The 26743-nt window shown below is 34.3% G+C and overlaps 1 protein-coding gene across 7 annotated transcripts in view; it reads right to left on the bottom strand.

The window, feature by feature from the left end:
- The window catches only part of SEMA3A (semaphorin 3A), a 454735-nt gene that overhangs the window by 206934 nt on the left and 221058 nt on the right, over positions 1-26743 (bottom strand). For 5 of the 7 annotated variants that reach the window (XM_021063479.2, XM_021063478.2, XM_084977288.1 and 2 more), the window contains one exon: positions 518-710. In XM_021063479.2, the coding sequence (XP_020919138.2) occupies positions 518-629 (112 nt within the window). In that variant the 5' untranslated portion in view covers positions 630-710. Of the gene's footprint in view, positions 1-517; positions 1293-26743 lie in introns of those variants that run through there. The other 2 variants (XM_021063483.2, XM_021063482.2) reach the window with 1 other exon arrangement.

Here is a 26743-nt window from a genome sequence, read left to right as displayed (position 1 = left end):
TATTCTCTTGGCAAACCATGATCTACTGCTTATGTTAAGCATCTGATTGTCAGATTTGAACAAACTGAATATTCATGACGACAATTAACCATTTAGTGTCTCAAAGTAAGAAAATACAGTTTATCACAACAATTATCATAGGTGCGGCATTCACGTCTACAGAGAGACCATTGTTGCAGGAGTGATTTTAAAAAATATTTTAATACAAGTAGAGTCAGAAAAATTAACAGAATACATGATCACATATACAGATCAGCATTTACCAGGCATTCAGCTCTTCTCTGCAAATGTGATTAAATGTTCTTTGTTTGCATTTAAATTGTCATCTATCAAACAGAAGGCATGCTTTTATAAGAAAGTGTTTAAATCATATCCAAAAGACACACACAATCACGTATGTTTCTCAGGTTAAACTAAAGGTTTTACCGTTTAGGTGGGAGGGAGTTCAAGGAATGAAAAGGCAGAGGGCAGAGGGGCATTATAAAGCTAGCCAAATAAAAGGAAAAGAAAAACTTACCTTTGTAAGATAATTTCAGCCTTGGCACATTGTTCTTCCCATTTTGATAGTTTGCTCTTGCAGTAAGTAATACTCCCCAGAAAAGACACACAATCCTACTGAACCAGCCCATGCTGCACACGCTGTGGGTCCTGTGCTGCTTCAGGCTGCCCTCCTGTATTGTGCGGCCAGAGAAGTTCAAACAATCTGGAAACTGGAGGTAACAGGTGATTTAGGTCAGTTTCATTCATAAAGGCAGACAATCAAGACCTCCAGGCAACACTAACACCTCTTCTTCTGTAACAGTCACTGAAGCACAGAAACTTCAAATCCTTCAAAAAAAAAAAAAAAATCGAGCCAGGAACAGGATAATGAGGCACAACTGTTGTGTGGAAAGAAAAAAAAAAAAAAAAAAAAAAAAAAACACATTAACAAGGGCTGCTGCAGTGGTGCTTAAGAAGCAGTTCCTTTTATCTAGGCTCTTCTGATAGCCGGAGGACTCTAATCCTGCTCCCTGCTTCATTCGGCTCCGAGGAAGCAGAATGAAAGGGAAACAGAGAGAGAGAGAGGGAGAGAGAGAGGGAGAGAGAGAGAGAGAGAGAGAGAGAGAGAGAGAGAGAGGGAGAGAGAGGGAGAGAGAGAGAAACCGTGAGCAGCAGCGAGGACTTTTCCTGTACACATGTAGGGAGAGATGACACAAGATCCCACAGACAGGTTTTCCCAACACTCAGTAGACTGGCTGACAATGGGAGAACAGGCGAGTTCAACCCACTCCCCTTCCCTCCTGTCACACAACACATGCAAAAAACATCTCGTAGAGATTAGAGCTGGGAGCAGAACCCTCCAGCGTGCCTGCGAAAGGCATGTAGCTATAAATTTACTTCCCAAGGCAAGCGTTGTTTTATAGCCATTTTAGGTGCAATTTTGATGAAAAAAAAAAAACAAAACAAAACCCTGAATTCTGCTACCTACATAATTTACAACTCACTCGCATTATATAATTCTGCTTGAAGTTGTGTGGTGTGTATGTATGTGTGTATTTATGCCAAAATACATATATGGATATGCATATACACGTCTGTCCTTTTCATCAATGTAACTTTAACCACTGAAGGTTTTAAAGCCTTGTTAGAGATCATTCCCTCCTCCCACCAAACCCCTTTGGATCAACCACCCTCTTCCCCCGCCCCACTGCAATTTCAGCAAAGAAATTCCTAGTAAAGCCCATTTCAACAATCAGTTCAAGGCAAATATAGGTCCACTGAGAGTTATAAATTACAACGGGGGATTCTCCAAAGGATACTCAGAATTTTAAAACATCTATGGTTTTCCAGCTTCTGGAATGCTCTGGCTAACATTTTTAATACATCACATCATATCAATTAAAGCTACTTCCCCAGTTTGGGTTTAAAGGGCAAAGGAAAATGACAAAGTTCACAAAAGTCCCTGCTGAGTGTCAAGGACCAACATAAAGAGACTATCTCTGTGCCTTCACAAGCTGCTGAAGGGTTCCTAAATTTTCTGTGGACACACATGCATGTATTCAGAACTAGTGCAAACACCATTAATTCTTTCTTAAATGGGCATGTTGCCTGAAATGTTTAAATTTCCTTTTCTATTTTTCTTTCAATTTTTTTTCATCAATGTTGATATCCTTATAGGATTGTTTTTTTGGAGGAAGCTTGTATAAAATCTACAGGACAGAACTTTCCCTTCTTTATTCCCCAATTCTCTCTACTCTAAGGCATCCCCTCCTCCCCACATACAATACACACATTAGAAATACAGAGGAGAGGGTTCTATTTCAAAAACATGGAAGTGTCTCCGGTGAAAGGAGAGGGTGAGTCTTGAAATTTAAACATAAACACTTACTGAAAGTGGATTAATATTCCAATAAAAAAATGATCTAAGGATTGTCACTACAGCTTTCATTACTTAATGTCTACAGACCAATAGAGAAAGAGCAACTCTTTCATTCTCCCTCCCTGCATGTGTATGAGTGTGTGTGTGTGTGTGTGTGTATGTGTATGTGCGTGTTTGCCTGAGTGTAGGTGGAGGAGGAGAGAAAGAATGAAGAGGATTTAAAGGGGGAGATGGGGAAAGGGGAGGACGGATTTTCTTTCTACTTAACTAGATTGATTCATCAAACAGAAGGTATTGTATTTGTCAGTTTCCACAAGCCTATTGATCAGTCAGTATTGTTAAGAAAATAAAATCCAAAAATAATGTTGATTTTACTGATTCACATACTTGTTATCCTGAGTACTTTTCACGCTCTAGGCAATGGATTAAGGCTGCAAATGACAAGAGGCTTGTCTGTCTTCTATGGATTACTCTCTATAGACATTCATTCTGCAGAGGAATTCATGCCACTTTGGGATTATTTAGAAGATTGGACTAATGAATTATCCTATTGATATATCACATGATTAAATATTTTAAATAGTGCCATTTTCATTAATAGATATTTATTTTAAATCCCTTAAGATATTTATTTTTTCTATAGCTCTTGCTACCTAGAGTAGGAGAGCAAGTTTATATTTGTCAAAACTAAACAGGAAAAGCAAATTTAGAAATGTATCCATTTCACTTGCGTAATGTCTAATCCTGAAACATTATGATGTGTTCAAGGAAAAGTAAAACATTGCAGGTAAAACTCAGATAAAACAGAGTCCGAATTGACTCTGTAGAGAAGAAAGACATTCAGTCGAGATTTTGAACCACAAAATCAGGATAGAATCATTTCATGTTGTAAAAAATAATTAAAATTAAAGTTGAAACCTGGAAATTAGTAGCACACACTCATGTTTATTTATATACACACATAATTTTTTAACTTGGATATATTTATTTACATTCGATATTTTTCTTATTCTCCATTTTTTTTGGATCTTTGGGCCTTTTCAAATACATGTTTAATGACTTTTATGTTTATTATCTGTAGATTTCTTAAATTTAAAAAAATGTGAGAATAGGACATTCTTTAGGTAAGAATAACTGTTCTAGACTAATCAAACTGTAAAATAGAAGAAAAACCTGACCACATATAGGTTTTTTTATTGTGGAAAGAGAGGAAGAAAGAAAAACTATATGCCTGAAAAATACATACTAAACTATTTGTAATATTATATTTCTATTACTTTCTCAGTTGACTTTTGTCAGGGTTAAGTAAAGTTGATTTGCAAGTATTACCTATACCTTCAAACATATAAGAGATAATCAAGATTAAACCTATTTTTCAACAGAAGTAGATGAAAAGTGGAGGTGGACTTGGGAGAGTGTTTACCAGAATCCATCCAAATCTGGATGCATGTGTGAAATGGGGATTTTGATTCAGTTCCCAAGAAACATCACTCCCTACTCTGAGAATCTGTGACCTCAGCCTTAACACATTCAGGCCTGCTGTATGTGCCACCTTAACCTTTTATTTTATTACATCATTTACCTTTTAGAAGTCATAAATAGTATACCAACCTTTTATTTTATTTTTGCATTTTAGGGTCGCACCAGAGGCATAAGGAAGGCTAGGGGTCGAATCAGAGTTACAGCTGCCAGCCTAGCCACAGCCACAACGTGGGATCAAAGCCACATCTGCGCATCTGCGACAAACACAGGAGCTCACAGCAACACCACATCCTTAACCCACCGAGCAAGACCAGGAATCGAACCCACATCCTCATGGATACTAGTCGGATTCACTTCCACTGAGCCACAATGGTAACTCCCTGAACTTTTAATATTGCACTTTATTTAAGGCGAAAGTGAAATATTTTATTTCTTCTTAAAGCAGTACCTCTATTTTCAATTGTTTTCTCTCTCACAATCTACACCATGTGCTACGATTAACTGACAACTGAGTTCCTAATATCTTCTTAAATTTCAGGTTTTCAGATGTGATTAAGTCCTACTACAGAGTCAAATTTGAGCAGGTGTTTAATATGATGATCATGTTGTTGTATACATTTCTGTCAAATAAATCAGTAGTTTCTAGTCTCACTCCACTCCATATTGAAACAGATTACAAAGACTTCCAAGTACAAAACTCTAAGAAGCAGTTTTCTGCACCCGATTTTTTTAAAGAGAAATAACTCTTCCAACCTCACATAGGTTGGTTAACTCATTTTTCACTAAAACCATAATAGTCATAGAAGGTACATGTTAAAGCAATTCTCTGCTGGAAGTATATTTTTATCTTTTCATGTATTAGATAAAACTAATGTGTATGTTGTCTGTCCACTTTCTATATTTTGTTATTTATTATGAAACAAACTGGGATGGTAATAAACATTGCAAATTAAGAGCAGAATTTGTTTTACTTTGTATGATTGTATTCCAAGTGCTTCCCCAGGTTAGAGATACCCTGAAACTTTCTGTGAGTGGTAGGTAAAAACACTTGCTATATATCTATATATGTGCATAATAGAATATAAGGAGGAATATGGTTTAGATGTATTTAAAAGATTTAGTAGATTAAACGTATTTAAGTTATGGTGGCTCTACCTGAAATGCCACTCCACCTCCTTTTATTGTGGTTAAACACCCAAAGTGGTGCCACCAACAGAAAGATGACCTCTTTAAGAGAAATTACTGAGTTAGTTTCAAAATGAGTTGGTTAACCAGATCTCCTAAGAAACAAAACCAAGAAGGAAACCAATACTAGAAACAAAAACAAAATCCGTACTCTCTTCTCAAGGTGTTATTCAACTGAGTCATACAAAAAACGAACAAAAAACCCCAAAAAGCCCACCATATATTAATTTCTATTCAACATATGCTATTTCTGATTTTTTTTCCTTCAAGGGACTGCTTCATTGGTATATGAGAAAGTCCTAAGATCCACAGAATTCTAGCAAATGTCAGAGCAGAACATTTGCCCTTGCTCTGACATTTCATGTTGGAAATTCATTTTTAATGAGAGTTTTTCTGGAACAGGGAATTTGAATCTTTTTCTTTTTTCTAAAAAGGAATTATGTGGGCGAAAACATTCTTTAGAAGATCAGAAGACATCCTATTTATTAAGACAACTAAATAGTTGACATATTATTCATTCATAGTTATTTGAGAACTACTGCAGTAGTCACTGAGAACTGGGAGTGGCAGGTTAAAAGCAATATTTAAGAAATTAAGTTACACTTCTTATAATCTGTCCCCTGTGAAGGCTTTTAGTATAAGCAACATGTGAAAGCCTGAGTTGAGAGGAGGGATTGGTAAAAGGTGAAGGGAATTCAATCTCTAGGGAAGCATTAACTCCTCCCTTTCCCTTCTACCCGCCAGAAACAGAGATCTCAGTGAAATAAGCTAGTTCCTTCTGTGGAACTGAATTGGTAACAGTCTGAAAAAACAGTGTTATGTTTTCTCTTGTGACATGAGTATTCATGATATTTAAGGTAAATAGGGACTCAAGATAAAACCCTCCTTATTTTTCAAATTAATCAATATGATAGATGTTAGAGCAATGCAAAAGAAGTCCAGAAACTGCTCGCTCACAATATTCATGGCTCTAGATTTTAAGAAATAATGAATTAAAGGTATCAGAAATTACAGGGGAAGTTTTTTTGGGTTAAGGTGAGGTGGTAGCTTAACTCTCCTTGAGAATTTGATTTGAAGGGCTAGCAGGTGAGTTTTATTAAGTTTGTATGGAGAATGGAAGAGTGACCAAAAAAAAGGATGCATAAAATTTTGTTTATGTTTATTGCCCATATAGGCAAGAGTGACTAAAATCTAGTTTTAGAAACAGGATTTGACATTTCCACAGTCTGTAATTTCTTTCTACTTCTTAAATCCCTCATGTTTTTTGACATTAATGCTTTAAACATGGGGTTTTTTTTTCTTCTTCCTTTCCTTTAAAGGAGCACGGAATCACTACAGCTTCTTTATTAGGTTATCTAATAAGTGAATGCAATTTTCCTGAATAATAGTATATTGAAATAATAAAACACTGAAAATTCCGAAATACCTGTTGGGTTTTTTTTGTTGTTGTTGTGGTGGTGGTGGTGGTTTTGTTTTTTTTAAGTAAGAGTGTCTCTACCTCAACTCAAATGGAACAAAAAAGTTTTCAAGTGAGACAAAAATCCCATTGTTAATACTGATCAGTACAGACTAGGCAGTGAGGAGGAAAAAATGAGGCGTCTGTGGAATACAAATGAAATGAGCAGGTTGGCTGTTGAGTGTTTGAAGATATGAAGTTATTAGTTATTTGCTCTCAGCAAAAGCGTAACACACACCTTCTCACTGAATAAATAAATACGCAGATCTAAACTAAACAAAGTGAAGAAACTAGGCAGTACTGTTTAAGGGACTACTTTACATCTTACTCAGGCCGAGCGGATGCATATATTTTCCTTTTGTTACCACTTAAAAGAATGTTGCACCTCAGGTCGAAGTTTACTGTAATCTCTATTTTCTAGAGAGCGGTCTTTTTTTCTTTTTTAAAAATGTTTTTAGAGAGTTTGAAACTGATAACGATAGAGAACAGAAATGCTGAAGCCTAGAATTAAAGCTCCTTAAACGGGTTTATTATAATGGCAAAACCAACTGTTTGGCGGATGGTGACTCAAAAACTAGAGAGCCTTCTTCTGCTTTTCAAGGGCACAGATTTCTCCAAATTGCAAGAGTTAGGAAAAAAAGACTTCAAATATTTTCTTCCCTATTCTGTCTTGTCTCAAGTGTTAAATATCATTTGGTCCAGTCTATGCCCCCATTTTTTTTTTCTTCTTTTGTGATGTGGGGGTGGTGTTAGAGTTATATGCCAGGTTTCATTTCACTGCCTTGGCTGCAGGAGCAGCTGTCACCTTATGGGAGAGATTAGGAGATGCCTTGTTTATTAGTTAACAGTTATTATTATTTACAACTGATTTATGAGGAAGATTTAAGCTTGCAACATTTTTCTTCAGGGCATATTCAAAGAATAAATCTCTTTGAAAATCGGTCAACATAAATTCATTTTCTCATACCTACTGTATTGATAAGAAGTGAAAATAATATCCAATATGACCAGACTTGAATCTTCTTAAATTACAGATCCAAGTTGAAAATGGTTTGACTTGAGGACCTAATTGGCAATGTGACTAGTCTCTTGCTTGTTTTTTTGGTAACTTAAAGCACTTGAAAGGCCCCTCAATTATCTAATAGACAGAATATTATAAAACACTCTTTGAAACATAAAAGTAATGTCCATTATAACAAATCATGTTCTCACACAGTTTTTAACTCTGTTATCCCAAATAAAGTTTAGCAATTGCCTGTGATAAGGTGATGATGATGTGTAATAAAGAAAGCTCACTAATTAATTTTGTGAGAATTTTAAATGAGTGTATCCCTCATTGTGTAACTTTGTAGAGATAAGATTTGATGTTTCATGATACAATCAGATAGTTTGGTGGTCTTCTTCTGACATAGTAAATCATTATCACAGATTTAATAATGCTGTGAAACCTATTTCAATTCTTTCAATCCAAAATAAGAATACTTAGAGAAATAAGAAAATTAAATTTGGGGGAATTAAGTTAAATATGCTGATCTATTTCTTGGGCTGTCAATATGAGGTTGGAGGTGTTTGCCACTGTGTGTAACCAGCACACCTAATTTGGTTCTAGAGATACCATTTTAGGTATGTATACTCTTTCTTTATTCTCAAATCCAGTCACCTTTGAAAACATTTCCTTTGTATTTTTTGCCTTGTTTCTTTTATTATTACCCATTTATTCAATAAGATTTCAAGAACTGCTTAGGCATCAATCACTGTGTCTTGTAAAATGAACTAAAAGGTTTTTTTTGGGGGGGGAATTAGTAATGTATTTTCCTGATAACCAATGCCAATTTACTTTTTTAAAAAAATTTTGAACACAAACATAAAAAATATCTACAAAGATTTCTGTACCTTTTTTTTTAGGGCCACATGTATGGCATATGGAAGTTCCCAGGCTAGGGGCAAATTGGAGCTACAGCTGCCAGCCTATGCCACAGCCACAGCAATATGGGATCCAAGCCATGTCTGCAACCTGCACCACAGCTCAAGGCAATGCTGATTCCTTAACCCACTGACCAAGGCCAGGGATCGAACCCGCATCCTCATGGATACCAGTTGGGTTCATAAACTGCTGAGCCACAATGGGAACTCCCTGTACCTATTGTTGGCCTACGGAAATGGATTTATTTACTTATGTATCTATTTATTTATAACACATCTCTGCTGCTATTTTCTTTTCATCAAATCCTGTATCTGTTTTCACTCCTTCTAGTAATATTTTCTCTATTATTGTGGAAGACCCTATGTGATGACAGGGCTACTCAGGATTATAGGCTATTGTACTCCCCTAAACTTAATCTGCCTATTAACTTTTTCCATTAGGGACTCAGGAATTAAGATCACTTTTAAAAAAGGCTTGCATGATTTTTCACACTGTTTTGTGAGTGTTCTGGGAGCCCTCTCCTCTATAATTCTATGGTGCTGGGTGCACATATCTATTTTAGCTCCTGTTACTTTATATTATATTAAAGATCCTCAATAGACTGTAATCTCAAAGAGAACAGGAAATTTTTCTCATTATTTTATTTTCAGTGCTCAGCATAACCTCTGGCACAGAGTAAATTTTAACTTATTAATTAATGGATTAATTAATTAATTAGTCAAGGGAAATATATTCTAGATAGGCCCAGAAATCTCACAACTTTAATAAATAGTTTGATAGAAATGGTTTCTTTATGGGTACAATTATACTAGTTTTCCATGCTCTTATATTAAACACATATTAGAGTATATAGACTAACATTGAGAGTGTTCTAATTTGTCCATTTAAAATGCTGCTAAAGTAACCATATCATAGTCCATAAAATAAAATATGTTTGGTCTTTTCTTCAAAGCATGGAAAATTTTGTTTTGTTATTATTAGTTTTTTATTCAATTATATACTTCTTTTCAGATTAAAGACCTCTCTTCAGATATCCCATAGCCTGCAAACATTTACCGTATGTTGCTAATATATTCATAAAACAAAATGAACATTCTATAGTCTTTCCAAATACACAGTGATTCCAAATGGCAATAAGTTCTCTTTTTTTTTTTTTTAAATTTTAAAAACTGAGTGGTAGTTATAAAACTTCTCAAAAGAAAGCCACCCCATTTGTGAAAATGCATGTATTATAGGGGACAGGACATCTAGGTTTAAATCATAAAATCATACAGTTGCCATTATAGCTCAGCAGTAATGAACCCGACTAGAATCCATGCAGATGCAGGTTCAATCCCAGGCCTTCCTCAGAGGGTTAAGGAATCAGCGTTGTGGTGAGCTTGTGGGGTAGGCTGAAGACACGGCTCTGATCCTGTGTGGTTGTGGCTGTGGCTGTGGCTATGGCTGGCAGATGCAGCTCCAATTTGTTTCCTAGCCTGGGAACTTCCATATGCTGCAGCCTAAAAAGCAAATAAAGAAATAAGACCATGATTTGTGGTAATAATCAAAATTTTAGTTTTTCGGCTAGAAATGAAACTGGTCATCACCCTGCTTCCCAATGATCAAACCATACAATAGTATTTGACATTAGAATTGAATATGGAGGGCCATGGTATCATATCAATGTTGTTAATAAAAAACAATGATTCTAAAACACCCTCTTGGAGAGAGAAAAGAACCCTTTATGAATCGTTGCAAATATAGATGAAAAAGAAGAGGACATAGGCTGCTATTTTATGTGTTGAAAAGTTTTGCTTTTAAGTATTACATGTGAGATTTTTGAATGCACCAAGTTTATATATCAAGTGCAGCAGGTTTGACCAAGAAGAATAAGATAGCTAAATGAAAATATGAAGAGTAGAGAAGGCAGCAGCAAATGGAGAAACCCTGTCTTAGACTAACAAGCAGGAGGTTGCCTTGCTAATCAGCCTGCAACCGTGGGCAGCTGTGAATTGAAGGAGAGCAGTTCTTCACCTCTTAGCACATTGCCAGTGACTCACTTGGCCAGATGTGGACTTGAGATCTTCTACCTTCCACAGCTTACACAGTATAGGAAGAATAGTATCTTATATGGTAAATTAAGACTTAAATTAGTAGAGGACTCATTACTAGCACTAAATCCTCAACCCACAAGTGGTTTCTAATAACCTAAGTTGCAAGCTTCATGAATTAGTATTTAAGGTTCAGAGCAAATTATTTTCCCAGATAAATGTCATACTTAACTTTAGGAAGCGGAGAAGTTTAGGTCAACAGGTGAAACACCTGTACAACTATTATGGGAATATGCCCTGCTACTATTTATATTTTAAGTCATTACATCTTACAGGTCAACAGCACTCTAGTATTTTAACTGTTCCAATTTCGTTTCATGCTGTTTTCAGAACACTGGGGAATCTTTATTGGCTGGTAAACAAGTTAATTTTCCATCCTAGTGGAATGTTTTACAATAATAGTTTCAAAAGGAACATTTTCCCTTACCTTTATTACTCCTGTTAAAACATACTGGCAAAAACAAGACAATGATTAATATTATACAACTATGTTTAAACTGCCTCTCAAATCTGCAAATGGATACTCACAAATATCATTTCGATTCTTATAAAAAGTTGCTATGGATATGTTAAATTACAAAATAAATCCATCTTTGTATTTATTTTTCATTATAATTGCCAGATGTTACACTATAACAGAAGAAGAAAGTACAATTGCCAATCTGAAGGGAATTATAATTTTTATTTTTGTATAAGTATCAGTCCATGGTAATACTTTCTAGATTTATTGGCCATAAGTAGTGGGACATCTTAAGCAAATTTTAAAGAAGTATTCATATTTTTATAAACCTATACAGAATTTAAAAAATCTGTCCAGTTGCATTCCCTCAAAAAATGTGTTTCAAATATGTTTGGAAGCATTTTCAAATGTGAATTCAATAAATGTGGAAAGCCACTTAAACTCCCACTAAATTGAGTCTATCAGAAAGTGGTTCAAATGTCACTAATTATTTTACAGGAATAATCATATTGTAGCTTTAAACAAACTTAAGCTCTAGTCTACTTTAAGACTGGAGTGCCAGGATGAAAATAAAGACCCTTCTGCTGAAATAGAGACGATTGAGTTACAGTTAACAAGATGCAGGATGTGGCACTTGAGCTATCTAACAGTGGCGGGCTGCATGCCACCCCAGCAGCCAGATCGTGTTTCCTTGGCCTCAAATGATTTCAGAATAATTTCATAAAAAATACATGATTGACACTACAGCTTTCTTCCCATTCTGATGTGTTTAAATGTTAATAGCTCCACAATACAGTGATATTTTAAAAAAGAGAAATGAGCCAGCAGTTTTACTTTGGTGAATTTTATTGTACAAACTATGATGACCTTTTATTGACTCTAAAGCTTTTCTCTAATTGCTGTTACTTTTCTAATTTTTTATGTATTTTTGTTAAGTGGGCTTGGGGATACATTCCACAGTCCTTTCTCTCAATTGTAAAAATGTGTGACTGGGTAACTGTAAAAAATATGGGTAAAACCTCTTTTTCTATATATATTATACAAACATAATATTATACTAAGTGTCCCCTTCCCTAGTTCATTCTGTCTCTAATTTGGTTATTCCACTGTTTAAATTCAATTCCCTACAAAGACTTGCAAAATAAATTATTTTAACTGTAGTCATCCCAATACTTATGCATTATGAGCTAAATGTCTATACATATGTATTGTGTTTGGGGCATATTTATATTGTATTGAGTCTATCAGTAAAGTGCACACATTGTGAATATATTTGTCTTTGCTAGTTTAATTGCAGGACATCTTCAATGTTGATGGTCATATGGATCATTTCCTGTGAAGCTGCTAGTGCAATTCCTTTCCCACATGAGGACCTCAATAAATGTAAGTGAATGACTTCCTGACTATTGTCATAGTTCCTGGGAGATACAGGATAGGGTTGGCAGCAAGAGACAAAGCTGGCTGTCAAAACTGTTATATTCAGATGAACAGCAAAAAGCAGGTGAAAGAAATGTGAAAGTTTTCAGAAGCACTCTGCTCATTCTGTCAAAAATTCATTCAAAAAAGTGTATATATTTCTGAACTCATGAAGATTGGTTTGAAGAACAAATCTTAGAATTCAATAAACTGGACAAGGATTATTTGCTTTATTTAAAAAAGAAAAAAAAGGTAAAAACTATGGTTGTTTAAAAATTATATTTAACTGAAGAGATTGCTATGTTTTAGTTTGGGATATGCAGAAAAGCATTTTGTTGTAGGGTGATGAAATATCCTTAAATAATAGAATTTCATTAGGTATAGGTTTGACATAAATGGCTTTCGTCTTGCCCAGTTCTTTGACCCATAAGCTAAATATCAGGTGTTACAACATTTAAGAAGTAAGTCTTCTTCCTGTGTAAGTAGGTGTGGGAAAAATGTGTCACCCTTTTCCCGGGAGGTTGGTGGGGCTGCTGGTGGGGCAGGCAGACTTCCCTTCAATTGTTCTACATGAAAGAGGCACTGCTATGAGAGAACAAGGCTGTGTATGTAATTAGGTCTTTAAAACAGTGAGACAGTGAGGAGTTTGAAGTTAAGTGAACACTTTTTCTCCCAAGATTTTAAAACTTGGGTCTTAGGTATTTTACAGATGCATGTATGTATATACATATATACATATACACATACACCTGTGTTTATGTGTATGTATATCTATATGCACATATACATTTACACACATACATATATACATGGAATGTAATTCAGCAAAAAATTAATGAATTTCTGTGCTAGGTACTCTGTGCTAAAATTGCAAAAATTCAAAGACAAATGAATACATTCCCTACCATGAAGGTTTTGCAGTTGAGTTGGACAAGCAATGTAAGGGTAGCATTTTAGGAATATACACCAACAATCTTCTAGCTGCCATTCAATGATAAACTTTAAAACATAGGCAAAAGGTAGTTACTCTCATTGTTTAAAAAGTATTTGTTTGAGGTAGTTTTTAATAACATACAATAAAATATTTTTTTCCTTTCTTGAATGATACAAACTCATGTGTGATTTCAGGCATCTTAAGTATAAGTGAAACAGTTGGCTTTGACCCATATCCTTATTCTGAAGAATTACTACTCTCAGATTTCAGTCTTGGAAAAAAGTGATAAAGGCTATTTTCAGAAATCAGACTCTTAGGATATAGAAAACTGCAGGTTTCTGATTAGTGCCTCTTAAATGGTTCTAAAGCTAAATACTATCATTGGACTCTCATTACAAGAAATGGATATTATGTATATTTAATGTTCTGAAATAATGTTCAACTTCTAAATAGTATGTTGTTTTGCAAGTAAGGGGTTAGTGGCCTACACACCTTGATTCAATCTTAAATAAAAATTATTTTCAGAGTTCCTATCGTGGCTCAGTGGTACAAAACCGACTAGAATCCATGAGGACGTGGGTTTTATCCCTGGCCTTGCTCAGTGGGTTAAGGATCTGGCATTGCCGTGAGCTGTGGTGTAGGACGCAGACATGGCTCAGACTCCCCCCGCACCCCCCCCCCATTGCTGTGGCTGTGGTGTAGGCTGACAGCTACAGCTCTGATTTGACCTCTAGCCTGGGAATTTCCATATGCCATGGTGTGGCCCTAAAACGACAAAAACATTATTTTCTTTGTGACTAATATTTGCATTTAAAAATTATTTTTCTTCTGAGTATTTTATTTCATGTTTTCTGGAGATAAATGGTACTTTTCAGACCCCTATTTTGTTATATATACCTGGAAAGAATTTAGAACGAAATTGCAAAGCAGAGATAAACGCTCTGTAACACCTCCTCATTGATTCTGTTTTAGACATGAGCCTTGCACATTCCTCAGTGGTCCAGGTAGAAATGACAACAAAAGACTCCATTATTTAACCACTCCATGTACTGTGCGCGTGTGTGTGTATCTTTGGGGGGAGCTGTGTGCCGGATGTTTGACCCAAATACACAGATTAAATTTTCAAATAGCAAGTAAGAAGGCAGTACAGTGTGACAAGAGAAACCCAACCTGAATCTACTTCCAGCCTAGGCACTAAATAGTTACATGTTATTAGATAATGAATTGGAGCATCATATCCTTCTCTATAAATGAGTTAGCTGGATGAGTTATAGTGCTGAAAGTACTATATTCTAAAGTGTATTTCCAAGTCATAATGTGATATTTATCACTTAAAATATTAGCAATATTTAATTATTTTAGTTTGGAATAAAAATTTAGTGTATTGTTTTTCCATGTATAACTGTAACTTCAGTTGTGGAATAAAATGTAAAAACTGCTAAGTAATACTCTGTCGTTAAAATATTCTAAAAAGTTTAGGATAGTCCCAATATCAAATTATTACTTTATTAAATGAAGAATAAGTTTTAATATACCTCCTATACTAGTTTCTGAAGTAGGTATTGGGGATGAAAGTCAACTATATGGTTCTAATGTTAAATGTAGTTGGCATGATGCAGAAGAATTTGACTAAAGTTAAGGATTCCAGAGGGTGTTTACTTTTCCTATCATTCGGAGAAGAAAGGTTAAAATTATTCTTCAGAAAGGGTTAATAGTGACCTACTCTTATTTGGTTATAGTGAGGTAGGCGTTTAATAGAAGGGAAAACAGTACTATTGATGATAATTTTAATTCCATTTATTTCAATGGCCATGTAGCAATCCTTTCCAGATACTGAACTAGTTGCTATGGAGAAGAAAAGGAATGAATGTGATTCCTGCCCTTGAAGAGGTCCCAATCTAGTGAGAGAAAGTTATAGCAAAAGAAGATACAAACGCACCATGCTAATTGCTCAGACAGAGCAGATGATAGGCATTTAGCCCAACTGGGATTTTATAGAGGCTTCCTGTGCCTGAGCCGGGTCTTAAGTGATGAGTAAGAGCAGGTGAAGAAAGATGAGGAGATCGTGCCAGGGCTTCAACCAAAGCACAAAGCCACAAAATAGAAGAGCATGTGTGAGTGCAGGAAATGGGACCAATTTTGCCTTTAACAGGGTGTATAAATTGCAAGGAGGAGAGGAAGGAGAAATCTGCAGGGGCCAAATCCAAACATGTCTGTATAGTCACAGTTGTAATTCTAATAAAAGTAATTAAAAGACACAGAAGACATTCAAGAACAGAAAGCCATGGATAAAAGGTTTACTTTTTAGGCAAATGAGCCTGGTTGCAGTGTGAGGGATGTAATTACTAGCAAAAAGCCTGAAGAGAGAAAGGCCAAGTAGGTTTCTATTGTAATGGTCTAGATGAGAGGTAGCAAGGCACAGAATCATGGCAGTAGATTATGAAAAGGAGAGAGCAATCAAATTAGGGAAATACAAAGGAGGTACGCTAGTCCTGATGAAAGGTTTGATAAAGAGAAGAGTGGAGAAGTTGAATTTTACATTTTCCATGCTATTATTACTATATTGTAAATAACGAATTATTTACAAAATTTCCATGCTTATGGCACAGATGAATAGAGCTATGAACTGAAACCAGCAAGAAAAAATGAACAGATATGCTTGAGGAATGAGAAGGGAATTCAACTGTGAACTTACTGGTTTTGAAGAGATTACTAAGTGTTTATTTTAGGTACACAGAAGCAGTTGGGAAAGGATGAAGGCTGAGGCCAGAGCTCTGGATGGCAGTAAAGAACAGACAAAAGAGGAGAACTCCAAACAGGAGAACGTGACAACTAAGCAGGAAAGGACAGGAGACGCAATGTCATGGACAACCAGGTAGAAACCTTTAAGGAGGTCAACCAAATGTGGAATAGGGATGTGGAAGCTAGTCTATGCCAGTTCTATTTGAAGTCAGGATGAAAATCATTCTTATCCTATACATGAACTTGGTCAGAGGTGGGGACATAAGCCAGAATGCTGTGGGTTTGGGGAAGACCAACTACAAGAGAAATAAGTAATAATTAGCTGATTTTTAGGTAATCAAATTCTTCCCTCTCTCAAATATGAAATGACCTTTAATAATTCTTTACCGTCCTAGGATTCTGAATTCACAATAATGGAAACATCTACTCTGAAAATAGAAACTATTTAGAACACATAACAGTTTTCATTTATCATTACCACATTGGGGAATTTAACTCTCTTTTCTTCCAAATGATTTGGTTTAATTTATGTCTTTATTTTTCCCCAAGTATTATTGCAGGCTCCTCATAGTTGTTTCACTGTTCGCAATGTAATATTATGCTCATAGCTTTTACTGTAGGATGACATAACAAATGGTCTCTAGAGGAATACTCTTCCAATGTCTGCAAGACCACTATTCATTACACTAGTCAACATCTCAAATAGTGATACACATGATAAATTTCTCCAGAATTTAATGCCAGGAAGTTTTTCTTTGATGAGAAACTGATATACTTCTTTTTATCAGTCAACGGAAACTTATTTCTGTTTAACCTTGGATGATGGGAAGATTAAAATGAAATTTGATGCTCATGTTTAGAAACCAGCTTTTTCTAGTTTCCTACTTGGTTCCTGGAGAGCACCTTTTCCTTTCTCTTTGAGATTTATTTCTCTATACTACTCTAATCATGTGTGCATATCCATGTACGTGTCTGTTTAGTGAAGTCCTCTTCAAATGCTATTATAATAAGTTCAATCAACAACAATAAAAAAATAATGAAGTATTTGGTCAGAATTTTATCTGATTTTCTCTTTATTCCTTTTGAAGTTTCTTCTTTCCTCCCACACAGAGCCATGTTAGAAGAAAAAGGTATTTTGGTATTATTTTAATTAAATATAAATTTTTCTATGAGTTTTTAACATCAATCATTTCCTTGTTTTTACATATACCTAATTTCAGGGAAAGCAATGCCATATGATTTAATTCTGGCTTGAAGAGCAATATCTATTAATTTACTATGCTTATCTTATTATAATTGTATCATCCTGAGCCTAGTACAAACAGCAGTGGTGATTTTTCCTACAGGACATTTAGCTGCACTTAGAACCACTTGAGATGGTGGTTCAAACCAATTCTGAAACTGATTTTGAAACATTTTCTTCTAATACATACCTTTTCTGTGTGCTGCCCTTATGCTTCGTTTTCCCTAAGCAGAATTTCCTAAGAACAGTGTGAAGAGTGGCAGGCACAAATAAAGGAATGTGTGTTATAAAACAAGGAATACCAGTTATGGAATGTTTACGGTTTGAATATAAACATGAGAAATGTAGAAAGAGATCTGATATGAAAACTAGCAAAATCTACTTCCTTCCTTACAAGAAATCCCAAGATATTCTTTATTAGATAAATCTCCTCCCAACCTTCATGACCCATCTCAACTGTCATCTTATCTTTGAACCCTTCCTAAAATGCTAAACAATTATCAGTGCCCATTTCTGGATTCCTGACACACTCTCTACTTAACGATTATAATGGAATCTCAAAATACATTTTAATGATATAATTAAAGTTCAGCTTCCTTCCTCTCTTCAAAGAGAGAAACTATACCTTCTTTGCCTTATAACCTAAGGAGTGAGCACTTGGCACTCAGTGTAGGCTGGTTTTGAAAGCTACAATGAAGGAAGGAAGGAAAGGAAGGAAGGAAGGAGGGAAGAAGGAAAGGAGGGAAAGGGAGACATTTGGGTGAAAATGGCAGAAAAATGAGGCAATGCTCTGAAATTTAAATACTGCACTTTCTGGATAGTCAAGATGATTTAGAATTGGTGATAATAGTTCTTCTAACAGCATGAGGTAGCAAGAATAAGAGTCCTAGTAAGAGTTTGAAAAGTTGGGGAAATAAAACTGTCTTTTATGAAGTCAATGTTAAAAATTTTGTGATGCAAAATCAACTCTAAAATATCATATCACTCCGAGAACAAAGAACCTTCAACTGAATTTGCCTGACAGTATTAATGCAGTGAACATAAAATGTCCATATCACAAGGAGATAGAACAGCAAAGAAGGCACCAGGAGAAAAGACTCCAAGCCAACTCATGGCTATGCACAGTATTTAGCTGGACTTCCACTGTCTGAAAAGGGGAAATTGTCCTAACCCTATCTTGAAAGGAGATTCATCTGGCTATACCTTTGATATGACATGCTTCATCAACAAACCACCTTCCCTTTTATTGGCTCCATACTTTGTGACATTGAAGTTTCTTCTTGTACCTTAATAATAATATTCTGATTCATTACATGTTAAGAACACACATCAATTTTTTTTTTTTGTCTTTTGTCCTTTTAAGGCTGAACCCACAGCGTATGGAGGTTCCCAGGCTAGGGGTCGAATTGGAGCCCATAGCTGTCGGCCTACACCACAGAAACAGCAATGTGGGATCCTTAACACACTAAGTGAGGCCAGAGATGGAACCCACATCCTCATGGATGCTAGTCAGGTTCATTAACCACTGAACCACAACGGGAACTCCCATACGTCAGATTTTGATTGCCCAGAATTAGTCAGATGCCCTTAACATCATCTGACATATTGTATAATTTAATTATATTGATTTTGATTGTATTCCTACTTTTAAAAATTATTCCCTTTGCTTAGTCTGTTTTAGCCTACATGCCCAGAACTGAGGATGGTACCTGGTACATAGTAGGTGTTAGTAATTATTTACTGAATGAATGAATTAAAAACACATCCAGAAGTATGGCTGTGAAAAACTAATGGAATCATTTTTCATTCACTCTGACACAAATATATTTTTCTATGTTATATAGAAAATGTAAAATATAACAGGGCTGAAAAGTCTTGTGGTGTCAGTTTTTTAAAAATATAGTATTATTGGAGTTCTCGTCATGGCTCAGAAGAAACAAATCTGACTAGCAAGTGTGAGGATGCAAGTTCAATCCCTGGCACTGCTCAGTGGGTTAAGGATCTGGAGTTGCCATGAGCTGTGGTTTAGGTCACAGACGTGGCTCGGATATGGTGTTGCTGTGGCTGTGGTGTAGGCCAGTGGCTACAGCTCCGATTTGACCACTAGCCTGGGAACTTCCATATGTTGTGACTGTGGCCCTAAACAAACAAAAAACAAAATAAAACAAAAACAAACAAAATATACTATTGTTACTACTACTTTAAACCTACAGATGAGTTAGTTATTAAACACTAATATTCACCAAGCAAATACTGATGATGATCCTTTTTGTCCTTTATTTAAAAGTGTCTCTTACAGTAAAAGATAATCTATCCTTCAGATTTTCTTATAAAAGCAGTTTGAAAACTATTTGTGTTCAGGATTTAAGAATCTATAATAAATACATTTTTAAAATATTTTTTCAAAAACTGACACCTTCTCAAGTTTAAATCCTACTGACATTTTTTGGTCAGTTTGAAATAGCACAATAGAAGACTAATCTCGAGTTAAGCCATTGAGAATAAAAAAGAAATTGTGCAATAGCCATTGCCTCTGAGTCATGTTAGGCAGAATGACAAATGGACGATAATACACACAATGACATGACACTCTGGCTTTGCACAGAAGTCCATAAATATTTTGTACATGCTTGGAATACATGGACGTCCAGTTGACAGACTCTCCAAGAAAATTCTAAAATTAGATACCAGATCTAAATTGGTATCAGGAATTTAATAAAAAGGGATGTCCTAAGAGGATTTCAGGTCATCACACAAAGTGTTTTTCATTGTGTTTTATCTGGCATTGCCATTTTTGGAAGAACAGAGTACAAAGAACTAAACATTAAGGCAGTGATTCTCTTTCCCCCATATTGCAATCAGTTTGAATAGCAGCGGATATGCGATTCGTGTTAATTGTGCCAAAACAGCAGCAGCATGAATGCTAAATTATTCACCATGTTCACAAACTGTCAAATGGGGCAAATAGCCAACTATTCAAAATAATTGCAAAAAGACTGGCACAGCTGTAATGTGTTTTTAGTGTGTATTCCATAACCTCCTGAAACCAATATTCAACGCAGTGAAATGAATGCTGCTCTTTGATGGACTCAGAGGAGAATTTAGATTTCATTCATAAATATTTCAAGCAAAATTAATTTATTTGTACTATAATTTCCTCTTCTCTAATAATTAAAAAATACCAAAATATACCCATATAAGAAGAAATTAGCAATAAAAAATGAACCCTCAAATATATGTTGATGGTGTGTTGAGATGTTCTTTGTCGTCTATCATTAAAAGGAAACAAAGTTATCATTTCTAAATTGTGGGCTTATTTTTATGGTAATGAACATGTAAAAAATTCAAATGTGTAAAAATGTAGCTTCCATTCTAAACTTCATGTTATAATAATAATGCTTGCTAGCTCTACCATGTGCTACAGTGTTTAAATGTAAGACTTTTAAAAAAAAAGGGAGAGGGAGAGGGGGAGCCAAAGCAGGAAGCAGAGAAGGAGGGGTGAGAGAATGAGGAAGAAGTCAAACAAGGCAAGGTTTAAAAATCTCTCTTTTTAAATACCTTCCCCTGGGAGCTTAGATCCTTTACCTTTTTTTAAGCACTCATTCTTCTTGCAAGTAAGAATGGATTTATGAATAAATTCACACCTAATTTTATGATTTTGAACAGAGCTTCTCATTCCCATACCTACTAATAGTCATTTACTATTATTTTACAGGAATAACTTCAATATATTTCCCATTCAATTGGGCTATGCAAATACCCCCAAATCTAAAAATACTAAAATATTTTAAAAATTATTTTTATGTCCATGATTTTCTTTTCTGTGGAAAGGTTCATTTGTGCCATATGCTGTGCAGTAGAGAATTGACGGAACACTGTAAACAAGCTATAATGGAAAAAAATAAAAATCATTATATAAAAACAAAAAACAAAACAAAAATTATTTCTATGACTTTTGAAATTTTTTGAAGATTTTATAGAAATCCCTATAGTAATTAATAATAAATGAATATTTGAATGATAATGAATATTTAATGATGATGGAAAATAAAGCAAAAAGGATTTTTATACAATAAATTTTCTTGATAGATCTCAAAAAGGAATTTAATATTAGAGAAATGTTAATAATGAAAAATTTACTGATTTTCTATAAATTAATATGATAAGATTTTAGTTTATCTCTAAAACAGAAAAATAGTATTTATAGGCAAATTTAACCTAATCCCAAATCTGAAATTTAAATATGTAAAAAAATATATATTTTTTATTACGGTTGTTGTCTCCATTTATGCATGTTGTTGTTACTATTATTATTATTACTAAGAATATTTTTGCCATGCTATAAAAATAAGTGTACATCTCAGAAGAGCAATAGATCGGATTTCTGCTTTATCTCAGAGTATTAATAAATCAAGATTAAGGTAGGTCATTAAATAATCTCAGATAGTTGTATGTGTATATATACACATACATATATATGGATAAAGTTGCCAAGATTTTTTTTCCTACATCAGGTTAGGAAAAAACATTTTTCTCACACAATGTTAATTTATTGAGTTTAGACGAAAATGTCCATGTCTTTAGTGCACATTTTTTTTGAGACAATAATTTTTTTAAAAGTTGTATTTTTGTGACAGATATAAACTTTTATTTCAGAATACCAGCAGGAAAAATGTTTTCAAAAAGTAAACTGAATACGCTTTCTAATTATTAGCTGCCTCTTCCTTTAGGGTTTACAAATGATTTTATGCTTAGTCATATGATTCATTTTGACAATGAAAAATGAGCAACACTGCTGCACCCTCTGAACAGAAGCTTTTGGAACTATCCTATAGTTCTACCATGTCTCAGAGAAAGTTGCTCCTTCAGCTTGTAACCCAAGTGAAGACTCAGAACGTGGAAGAAATAAAATTGGGTTGTGATGATCATTGTACAACTATAAATGTAATAAATTCATTGAGTAATAATAATAATAAAAAAGAACAGAGTCAGAAGCTGCTCACATAAAGGTACAAAGTAGGCAATACAAATCCTTTGGGATCTAAGGTTGTGCATCACAGTACCATTTTGAAGCCTAAGAGGACTGATATATTGTTATCTTGCCCTAAGTGAGGATCATCTTGTAGTTCTTAAGTAAGGCCTGTTTTTAAATTCTCTCCATTCAAAATCCCCACATTTTGAGACATTTACAGAATGATCCCTAGACTTGCAGATTGAAGATTTTTGTTTCTCAACTGAGGAGATTTTCCAGTATTGAGTAGAAAATTTAAGACGCTTTGTCCTAAAAGAAGAGTTGTGTTCCAACAACTAAGTTGTATCTATTACCTCTACCTAGAAAGCTAAATGAAGGGAATTAGGATTCTAAAACATGGTAAAATTCATATGGAAATATATGATCAGGCCTTCAGCATTCAAATGAGATACAGATTATTATTAAGTAGTCAGTGGTTCTCTTGCCTCCCAACTCAAAATGTTTACTAGAGATAAAATAGTCTAGGGAAAATTGCTTAACTTTAAGGAGAGGAAGCCATTTAACATTTTATAAACTTGAGGCTATATAGTATCAAGATATTTTTAGAAACATCCAATTGAATATTGAAAACCTCAAACCTACTAATTATTTTGTGGCCTTAATGAAATCATTCAGTTTGAATTTACACCAACCAGTTGGTCTTCATTAAATCATGGAGATGAATTTAATTTCTTAACTTAATGTAATTTCTTAAAAAGAAATAAGGTGAAATGAAAAAGAAATGAAGTGTTGGTGATGTTTAGGAATTCAAACATTATAAAGTAATATAATTGCCACATTTAGTATGATTTTACTTTCCTATGACTTATTCCTTTAATTTTCCTAATTTAAAAGAACTAACTCTATTTTAAGAGTAAAGAAATACTATATGTTATATTTAACCTATCATATTACCCTGTACCCACCTATCTTCAGTTATGTTTGATGTGACAACAGTCACTTTGTGTCATGCCTCCTTGTCTTAGGATCCCAGTAATTAATTAATTACTTACAAAAGAATTATTTATGAAAAAATTGTTAGTATACAGCACCCACAAAGTACCCAAGGCTCTACTCAAAGAGGCTGATTCTACATAATTTGTTCTCTGGGTTCTACTAGTGGTTCCACACTACTAACAGAAGACTGACAAACCAGTGAAGATAATATTTGGTTAAGATTATCTTCAATAGAAAGTAAAAGAACCTTTGCTAAAGATATTCAAGTAATCATTTATTTGTTACCTCTAAGAATTCTCTATTTTCGCCCACTCCCAAATAAAATAAATTAATTATTTAGAGCCTGGCAAGAAATAAGAAGTCTTTTCTAATGTCTGTTAGAAGGTCCCTAAAACTAGTTATCAACATGGTATAAGGAGTGTGAACTTTTCTGAATGGATATCAAAGATGTACAGAGATACTATGAACGTTCTAAACACAATAATTATAGTTCCCACAAAAGCACTCACAGAGTTAGCCATGAAATTTTCTAAGGAAGCTTGGCTTCATCATGCATATTAATACTACAAAGCTCTTCCATGATAATATGATTCTCTCCAGTATTATATACTAATACAATTTAGTCATGTCTGTCAAAATTCATTTTTATATTTCTGAGAAGCTTCTCAAGGTAAGATATATGTGAAGAAAAAGAACTGTACATCTGATTCTTAGGTTCCATATTATTCAAAGATAAAGTAATCAAATAAAAATTAAACTGAGATATGAAAAAGGAGTTAGATTTCAAGTTTTACGCCTGTGACAGTAAGTATAACCTCCAAACTATGACTATCATATTTCTATACATTCTTATACTTATGGATAAAGTAGAAGGGCATACCATTGATAATAAATACTTAGATGAAAACCAGGTTACCACAAATTTTCTTATACAGATTGAAATAATAATGGGTGTCTAGACACATAAGAATTGATCCAAGTAGGACAATGCCTCACTTGTAACATAATGATCAGACAGGATAGGATAGCAGGAAAGAAAAAATTAATATCTTATATTGCCTTTGGCAATTTGGTATAACTGAAAGGGTTGGAAATGACAATTGCTGACAAAGCAACCTGCAAGTAATTAGTTCTATATTTGTTCCAAAATTTAATATTAACTGTGAGCCCAGGATAGATTTTTCCCAAAGAATAATGTAAAAATTTCACATAAGCAATGGCCACTTTAAAAAAAATCTATTATATTTAGTTTCAGTATAGAAAGGTTTATTGGTTCTAAATTAATATTTTTAGCCTTATTCATTTACCCCATTAAATCAATCTTTAAGCACATAATACTGACCATGTGTGACACCTGTGCTAGGGCAATGGTTTTCAAAATTGGCTCTGCATGGGTATCACTGGGGAAACTGGCTCAACATACACATATGTAGAAATGACTCCAAACTTTCTGATTCAAGATCCAAGGGTATGGGGCATAATCATCTATATTTTCAATAAATTCTTCAAATGATTCTTATGCCAGAGATGTACACCAAATAAATTGAAAATGTTTCTGAAAATAACATCTTATTGTAACAGAATCTTCACACACTGTGCAACAAATATTTTGCAGGAAACTCCTTCAGCATGGCAACCCAGGAAGTAGGTTTACTATGATAAGAGAATTGCACCTTCATTAAGATTGAGAGCTAAAATAGGGAAGGGAAGACAGACTGCTGACATTAAGAAAACTGTCATAGTCACAGCAAACAATGTTTTAGAAATGGGGTAGGAAGAAAAACCATTAGAGTATCAAAGGAAACTGGCTTGCTATTTTTATATACATAGGGATGAGTGTGTGTCTGTGTGGGTACACATTTGTCCAACTAACACTGATCTGTAAACTGTTCCCTCTCTTGGTTAATATAGAGGTTAACCCAGTGATGGAGTTCAAATCTCACTACTAATCTGTTTCCAAATATCATAGTTTGTTCATATTTTAAAGGCAAGTAAACTCATTTGATGACATTACGTATAATTGCATCACAAACCCCCAAATTTAAGTTACTTATGTTTCAAAATTCAACTCAACATATAGTGTGTTTCCATATGTAAGAGTTAGCCAATTATAATATGGATTTTAGAAACCACATAATACAGCCTCTGAAGGGAAATACTTTATGTGAAAAACTAAGGTTTTACCATATGAAACCAATATAGGAAATAAAGATAATAAAATTAACATGACATTTAGAGAATTTCAGATATCATGAACTTTAGGGAAGATAAGATGCTATCATTGTCTAGGAATAAAATAAAAATTTTATCTTAACTGGACCCAGTTGTAAGTTTCACCAGTACAAAGTTTTGAAGCTTGTACTACATACTTACATTGAAATAAATGTCTGGGTATACATAAAGCTAGTAATAAGAATGAAACCTTTCCCAAAACAAGGATTAATATGTGAATAAAAGTATATATCTAAGAAATTTATTAAAAGGCTTTGACAGAAATATATAAAAATAGAAGTAGATAATAGTTTACCACAAGTGTACATTTACTCAGATGTTAATTATAATTAAGTGGATTATAATTTTCTTCTGAACTTTGCCTCATTTTAAACTCAATCATACACTTAAAGACAATATCTATGTTCTCTTCTTCATGTTCTATTTAACATTAATTTAAAGATGATTAATTAATACAAATTGAAAGAGGAGAGCATAAAATGACATATGTAAGAGGTGACACCTTTAAATCACTCATTCTGGTTTTTTTCTATCTGAACCATTTAACTTAGAATACCTGATTTCTGCATATTACTACTTTGCTACTTCATAAATTGCATAAAACTTGAAAAATTTAAAGTATCGCACTATTAATTACATTCTCTTTGTGAAAAAAAAATTTAGGTGATTTTTACAACCCCTCAAATTCTCCAGATTTTTTATTAAAAAAAGCCTGGTAAATATACTAAAAGGCAAAAGATCACTTAATCTTTTGCTCTATTTAGATTTTAAAAAACAAACAACATCATGATGAATGAGCAGTGACACAGAGCTAAAACATTCCCATGAAAATATCCATTATGAGCTATATACAATCAATTAAACAAGACAAAGTCCATTCCATCCAAACCCCTTCTTAGGCTGTTGTGAGTATTGAGAAAAAGAGATTCAGGACACCTTGAGCACCCTTTCAAGTACCAGTAATGAAATAAAGAATATTTGTTGTCACATCACTCACTGGGAGGTGGATGTGACTTCATGATTATTCATTTGTCACTCTCCAATTGAATAATGCCTCTCTTAGTACACAGCCCTTTCCCCAACAGCTGGTAACTCCTCAAGTAGAAATTAACTGAGTCATTGGTTTCCCCTTGAATCTCTGAATGTTTGGGGATTTTGAGCCATCAGTACTGCATGTATTAAGGTAATAGTCCAGTTCCTATTATGAAAATAAGAGGAGTCTGCTTTATATTCTACCCAGGTATATGTCCTG

Source organism: Sus scrofa, chromosome 9 (genome assembly GCF_054392235.1).
Source record: "Sus scrofa isolate SSC_HxYL_T2T_F1_AM1 chromosome 9, Sscrofa_HxYL_maternal_Yorkshire_Landrace_v2.0, whole genome shotgun sequence".
In the NCBI taxonomy this organism is placed as follows: domain Eukaryota; kingdom Metazoa; phylum Chordata; class Mammalia; order Artiodactyla; family Suidae; genus Sus; species Sus scrofa.
The sequence above is the reverse complement of the archived record's forward strand: the minus strand, read 5'-3'. Positions and strand labels throughout refer to the sequence as shown.